At 43.3% G+C, this 7,052-nt stretch overlaps 1 protein-coding gene across 1 annotated transcript; it reads right to left on the reverse strand.

Moving 5' to 3' along the window:
• Positions 1–1,623: 1,623 nt before the first annotated feature.
• Positions 1,624–7,042, reverse strand: TRNT1 (tRNA nucleotidyl transferase 1). The gene is made up of 7 exons (XM_027746414.2): positions 6,906–7,042; positions 5,567–5,760; positions 4,892–5,030; positions 4,485–4,611; positions 4,108–4,301; positions 3,677–3,927; positions 1,624–2,768 (listed from the first exon to the last, which is right to left on the reverse strand). The coding sequence occupies exons 1-7, from the start codon at positions 6,964–6,966 to the stop codon at positions 2,520–2,522; spliced, it is 1,215 nt and encodes a 404-aa protein (XP_027602215.2). The 5' UTR covers positions 6,967–7,042; the 3' UTR covers positions 1,624–2,519.
• Between the last annotated feature and the right edge of the window lie 10 nt (positions 7,043–7,052).

Consider the following 7,052-nt stretch of genomic DNA (forward strand, 5'->3'; position numbering starts at 1 on the left):
CTCCCCTGTTCTTTTGCTGATTGCTGGGAAGGGAAAAAGGCAATGCTTGGGTTTATGTTGTGTTTTAAACGGGTTGGCTGCAAAAGTCATGTGGAATGAAAGAGTTTTGGCTTCAAAGTCTGTGCAGGCTGGACTGGCACAGACTAATTAATCAACTAATCTGTTGTAGAGCAAGTATTTTACTTGACCATGTGTGTATCAAACTGCTTCATCTCTTCTGACATTTAAATAGTCCATACTCTGTAAAATATAAAGTGTTTACTCAAACAAACAAACATATCATTTTTCCAGAGCTCAAGCTGGCACTGCTTGCTTTAAAAAATGTGATTATTTTGTTTTCATGCCCTTTCCTTTTAGCAGGGGTTAATTCCTGTGGAAGATAACAAACAGAGATGCTCCACAGACCGAGGGGAACCCTGAAGCACAAGATGGTTTTTCAAGGAGCTGTTTGAACGCAAGAATTCCAAGCAGGACTGGTAAGGAAGGTGCTTTCAGACTCATCTGGTTGTGCTGTTTTTCATGAGCGCTGGAGATTTGTAGCAGGACCCTCTGCCAAGCTGGGAGAAAATCAGCTCAGACTTGGCCTTACTGGAAGTCACCAGTGATGGATGGAGGGCAGAGAGAAGCTGAGACCAGCTTGGCCAAAACATCTCAAATTAAACCCAGCACAAGGCAGCCTGAGTCAGATGCTTCCAGACCAAGGCTGTTTTTGGGTGAGTAACATCACTCTCTTAATTACCTAGTGGTAATTAAGCTGGCTTTGAAAGGATTGATTTAATTACCAGTGCACTCACAAGGAGTTGTAACTGTGTGTGCTGTGCAGTAAAAAGTTCTGGTTAAAGCTTTTTCAGTCTAATCATTATCAGCATCCATTTCAATAAATCATCCCTTTCTGTTAATATGTTTAGTTTGTCACTCTTAATCCTGAAGGACAAAGCTGTCTGAAGGTTCAGTGACACCTCTACAATCCTTTAGACATAAACCACTGACTAAAGCTGGGCCTAGGACTGGATCCAGGCACAGCCAGCCCCTCTGAGGGCTGAGAACCAGCTGCAAATTAAACCTTGTGACTCACAGGAGCGTCTCCCTGCTGAACTTTGTCCAAAGTGTCCAGTTGGTCCATGACAGGACTCAGTTTTAAGCTTTTGTCCTTAAAAACCCTCTTTCCAAGTGCAGTTTGACCCCGACAGCAATTTTGGGTAAGGTTAATGTGTTAATTTTAATTAATTCATTTTATCACCTCCCCAGCCATTGCCCTAAAGATGCAGGTTTAAGTTCTTTAAAGGAATCCACCACAGCACTTCATTTTATCACTCGTCTCCCTCCCAAGATTTCTGGAGCTCAATAAATTGCACAAAGGAGGCTTCCATTTAATTACATCATTAAATTAAGCACCATCATGTTCTCATGAGATTTGCCTTATTAACAAACAGCACTTTTTCTCTTCCCTTGCCTCTTCCTCAGGCTCCCAAGTACCTTCAGAATAATTTATTTACAGGAACCGACTTCCTAGGAAAAGAAAAGGCAGCTGGGAAGTTGTATGAAAACCAGAAACTGTGCTGATTTCTTTCAGCAGTGCTCCAGTATTGCCATCTAGTGTTGTAAAATGATATCCAAGGAAAATGAAATCCAAAGGATTTTATTAGTTACCATGGTTTTGTAGGAAAACTTCAACCTGCAATAAAGTTTATACACACAAGGGCTGCTCTCAATAAGAGTTATTTTTTTGTTTTTTAACAGTACACCAAAAAAGGCAGGGATAGTAAGACTCATTCATGGAGACAGCAGTGCTCCAAAAACCCAACTTCCCAAGGCAAGGAACCTGGATCTCCACCCAATTAATGCTAATTAACATTAATAATTTGTTTCACACACTGTAGAACCCTCCACCAGCTCTCCGTGGATTTAATTACTCAGTGGTAAGTTACTGAAAAGCTACTGAAGAGACAAGAAGTCCATGATACTGACTCAGCCCAGTCATCCTTTTAATCTAGAATTGATTCTGGAGTTCTGGAAAATAAAAATACTTCTAGGAAACAGACTGGTTTTCCATGGTAAGACTGTTTGGGAACTGCTGGAGTGTTTCCATCTGGTATCCAGCTTTAACTACAAAGAGTTAAATTACAGCTCATTATTTCCAGACACTGTCACTCTCTTAGGCACAAAAAACCCTCCATGATTTTATCTAGAGGATACAAACACCTTTTTTTGAAGATTTGAGGTTTGTTTTTTTTTTTAGATATAGCAAAGTCAGAATGAGAAAAACCTTGCTGTCACCTCTAGTGCCTCAAAGTCATGATAAAGCAGCAAATATTTAATCACTAAACACGACAGAGAGAGGTAGAAAATGTGGAATTTGGCAAATAATGTAATTATTACACAATTAAACCTCTCCTTGCAGAAATGATGGATTAGTTACTGAAGGTGTTAAATGTCACAGAAGCTCTACTAGCTGTGAGGGACGAGATACTCCAAGTTACACTCAGATCAGGGCACAAACAGTTCTGTTATTATTCATTTTACACCCTCTTCAGGCAGCTCAGCAGTTCCTCTTTATCCATGTGGTATCCACTCTTTTTCCACTCATCCCTCAGCTGCTGCAGGGCTGTTCCAATTTCCTTCCCAGAAGTCACCCCCATCTTCCGTAAGTCATGGCCACTGACAGGGAAAGTGGGAACAGTCCATTCCTGCATCTCCTTTAAAAGCTGCTCTTCTCCTTGGTACTTCAGGAGCTCGAAGATCTTGGAATTTATGTTAGCTTCCCTAGACTGGGAGAGAACAGGGGAAAAAGAGAGGATTCACTGGGAAGCAGCAGAAAACAGCTCCAACTGTGCTACTCCCATCACACCTCATCAGGCCAGATCTGGATGAGTTGGATCCAGGGAAACAAGGATCTCTCTCTCCTGCCTCACAAGTGTTAAAACTCAGTGCTAACATTTTTCAGCCTGACTGAAAGGCTTTCAACTGCTAAAAATATGGTGGGTTGGTTTGCTTGTTTGTTATAAATTTCTTAAAAATGAATTTAAAGCCTCAGTATCTTGGATGGAAAAGAAAAAAAAGCTTTTGAAGCCAAGCAGAAATGTCTGCTGTTCATCCTTTTGCAGAACTAGACTCTACCAAAGGAAGAGAATCTTTTTATACCAAAGTTTCTGCTTTATGTGCCAGAGACATGCCAGGACATTTGCAATAGCTCTTGATTTCTGGTTCCCCGTCCAGAGGAAAAACAAGGGGGGAAAAAAAAGAATAATAAAATCACAGAATGGGTTGGCTTGGAAGGGACCTTAAAGGGATCTCTCAGGTTGCTCCAAGTCCCAACCCAACCTGGCCTTGTTTGAAAAACAAACCACCCAACCCCAGCTGACTTAACTGGAACTGGTATCAATAATATTTATACATGAAAGTTACTCCTCCATTTTCTGTGACAATATTACAGTGGCAGCAATCCAAAGCTGGCTCATAATTTTTATCAGTGCATGCCATCCTTGTGAGAAAAATATCATGGCCTTTAAAACACTGGCAAAAAACTGGTTAAGCCTAAGAAAGAAGCCTGCTGTGAAATGGCTCTCGGCTCTTTTAGGCTCTTTCTTTCCACTAGGCCTTGTCATCTCTGCTGCTCTGTACAACTGGAAATTCAGTTTCCTGGGAAGACCAAACAAAAACCATAGGAAACACTCACATCCATCAAAAAGTCCTGGTATGGCCTCAGTGGTTCTGGTCCCGTGGCCTTGCTCAGTTCCTGCCGGTGCTTCACTAAGAAAAGGCCCAGGTTCTTTTCTTCTTTGGAGATTTTCAGCCTCAGGTCAAGGTTGGTGACATCATCCTTCCCCTTGAACAAGGATGTCAGGACAGTCATGGGTTTTGGAGACAGATTCTGAATGTTTTTAGTGACTCTGGCAAATTCCTCTAAATTCCCATCAAGTGGGAGCCCTAAAGGGATCCACAAAGAAATGCAAGAAAGCATTAATAAGAAATGTGGATGTTGTTAACACAAGGAAAAAAAATCAAATCTAATTTCTTTCTGAGCGAAACCAAGTTTTATCTCAGTTTGCCACACTGCAATTCCTGTTTGTCTATGATATAGGAGTAAGAAATCAATTTTCACCTTACCTATGTACTGGGCAATATCCAGCTCATACATAAGTTGAACCAAATGATTTACATGGTTTCCGAGAAGAATTTTTTTCAGTTCCACCCAAATCCTTTCTCCTGATATTCCAGCCAAACCTTTGGCATTTTCTTTAATTGCTTGCAGTGTAGCAGGTTCATGATCTCCAGCTTTCTCTGCAATTCTTCCATAAAATCTGCCAAATACACCCCCTGGATGTTAGATTAGGAACAACTATTGCACTTACAATCACAAAATCGTTTAGGTTGGAAAGGAAATATGACAACTACAACTCTTTTTACACCACTGATCTCTTTTTGCATATTTTTGAAACCTTCTACAGTTCATTTCCTCATCTGGGAAAGGCAAAACCTCTTACCTGAAATATCTGAGGATTCGTAAATAATCTTCTTGTATTCTCTCACTTGCCTTCCCTACAAATCTGATTTTCTTGCTTTTCAAGTCTTCATAGCCATTAAAAAAATCATACAGTGTCCCATCCAAACCTAGAAAAAGAAGGAAAAACCCCCAGAAAAATATGAATTTAAGAATGTGGTTGACATAATTAAACACTATAATTTGAAAATACAGAAGGGAAGTTGTGTGAGTTGAGCTGGTTTGTCAGATCACCTCACATATTTGCACAGGAGAATCAAACAAAATTGAAACAGACAGAATTCACTGGCTTATTTTGAAATATTATAGATATTTATAAATATAAATATTTAGAACACTTGCTACTGCATACAACAGGAAAGGTAAATATTTGCTTTTCAAAGAACCTACCTAAAAACATGGAATTGACAGTGAGATCCCTCCTCTCAGCATCCTTGTGCCAGTCAGTGGTGAACTCCACCTCGGCGTGTCGTCCATCGGTGACAACATCTATTCGAAGAGTGGTAATTTCAAAATTCTGTTCATGGAGCTGCAAATCCCACAGACATCGTTACTTCAGCACAGCCAGGCAGGGAAAAACCTAAAACCTTGTGTTATTTTTTTCAGCCTCCTGTTTGCAGACAGCAAGCGGGCAAAGCAACGTGTGCCATGTTTTCCTACAGAGCAGACAACTGAGAAATATGAACCCCTGAAGACAATCCTTGCATTATTTATTTTCTAAAGAGCCTGCAGAAATATTCCTGCAGACCAAGGCAGAAGAAACATGACCTGGGAAATCAGGACAACTTGCCCACATTATCTGAACATGTGGGTGGTCTACATCATCTTTTCAGGTGATGACACAGCAGCATGAATGGGTTGCATGCATTAAAATATGGTGATTATTTGAATTCTACAGTGAAGAAGCAAAAAAATCACTCCATGCTTTAGAAGAGGGTCTCATTTAAACCCCTGCTGTGAGGTTTTAACAAAGAAAGAGCACACTAACAGCTTTCTACTGGACATGCAGCACATCCACAGACATTCAGATGTTTGGAAAAGACCCCAGTCAAACCCCAAACCAACCCTGGCAGTGATGGTTCCGTGTTTCTCTCCTTTGTTGTTGATCAGACGAACTCCAGCTGAGGTGAACATCTCCTTCATCTCTGCAGGGGTGGCTGTCGTGGCAAAGTCGATGTCCTGCGGTGTCACCCCACTGAGCAGATCCCTCACGGCACCCCCTGCTATCCTCAGCTCATAGTTCTTCTTCTCAAACAGCTCTGGGAAGGAAAGGAAAACCATAAAGCACCATCTCACATAAACCCAGAGCACAGTGTCAGCCCTAACCTGCCTTCTCACAGATCAGGATCACAGATGTGGGAATACACACTCCAATGTGCAGGAAGCAGCAAGTACCTCACAGCTTCATGCAAAATGCACTGATTAGGGGCACAGCTGAGCACCCACAGGTATTTTCCCTGTCATTTGATTTTTTTTTTCCTGGAGCATTTTTGACATAAATATTGGCAGGTTGCTGGGGGGTGCAGATCATTTTAGGGGCTGACAAGGGAACAGTGCTTGGTTTACTCATGGCAGAGAGAGTGAACTGTGAACCAAACTTCTCCAGGAACAATACAGAATCATGGAATCACAGCCCACAGAGGGGACACCGAGCTCTGCCTCGTCCCTTGAGACAGGCTGGGAGAGCTGGGGGTGTCCAGCCTAGGGAAGAGAAGGCTCTGGGAGACCTTAGACCCTTCCAGTGCCTAAATGGGCTTACAAAAAGGTGTGGGGGGGGACTTTTTATGGGGCATGGAGTGACAGGACAAGGAACAATGGCCTTAAGCTGAAGGTAAGATTTAGACTGGATATTGGGAAGAAATTCTTGCTGGTGAGGGTGGTGAGGCCTTGGCACATGTTGCCCAGAGAAGCTGTGGCTGCCCCATCCCTGGGGCAATAAACATGTATAAACAGAGTTAACACACTGAATAAATATATATTGTCTCTACATGGACTCCCTTTGATATCCAAGGAGTGCAGTCAGCAACTAAAGGAGTATTAGTGCAAACAATACAAGTATTATTATTATCAGGGCAAGTAATTATAAGGGCAGGGGGGATGGCTTCAAACTAAGAGAGGGGCAATTAAAGTACATACTAGGAAGGAATCCTTCCCTGTGAGGGTGGGGAGGCCCTGGCACAGGTTGCCCAGAGAAGCTGTGACTGCCCCATCCCTGGAAGTGTCCAAGGCCAGGTTGGACGGGGCTTGGAGCAACCTGGGCTGGTGGAAGGTGTCCCTGCCCATGGCAGAGCGTGGTACTGGATGGGCTTTAGGTCCCTCCCAACCCAGACCATTTAATGACTCGTCTCCTTGCTCAGAAACACCCCCAGGCACCCCACGAACACCGCGGTCCCCCCGCACTCACCGGCCACGCTGCGCAGCCCGGGCGTGAAGAGCGCCTGGAACTGCGGCGCCTGCAGCCTCATGGCTCCGCTCCCGCCGCTCCGCAGCCGCAGCCCGGCCCTGCGGGGCACAACCAGCACCTGAGCCCACACGGGTCCCCGCAGGTGCC

The sequence above is a fragment of the Pipra filicauda genome, unplaced genomic scaffold (genome assembly GCF_003945595.2).
Source record: "Pipra filicauda isolate LSUMZ 115617 unplaced genomic scaffold, ASM394559v2 scaffold139_size1960392_pilon, whole genome shotgun sequence".
NCBI lineage: Eukaryota > Metazoa > Chordata > Aves > Passeriformes > Pipridae > Pipra > Pipra filicauda.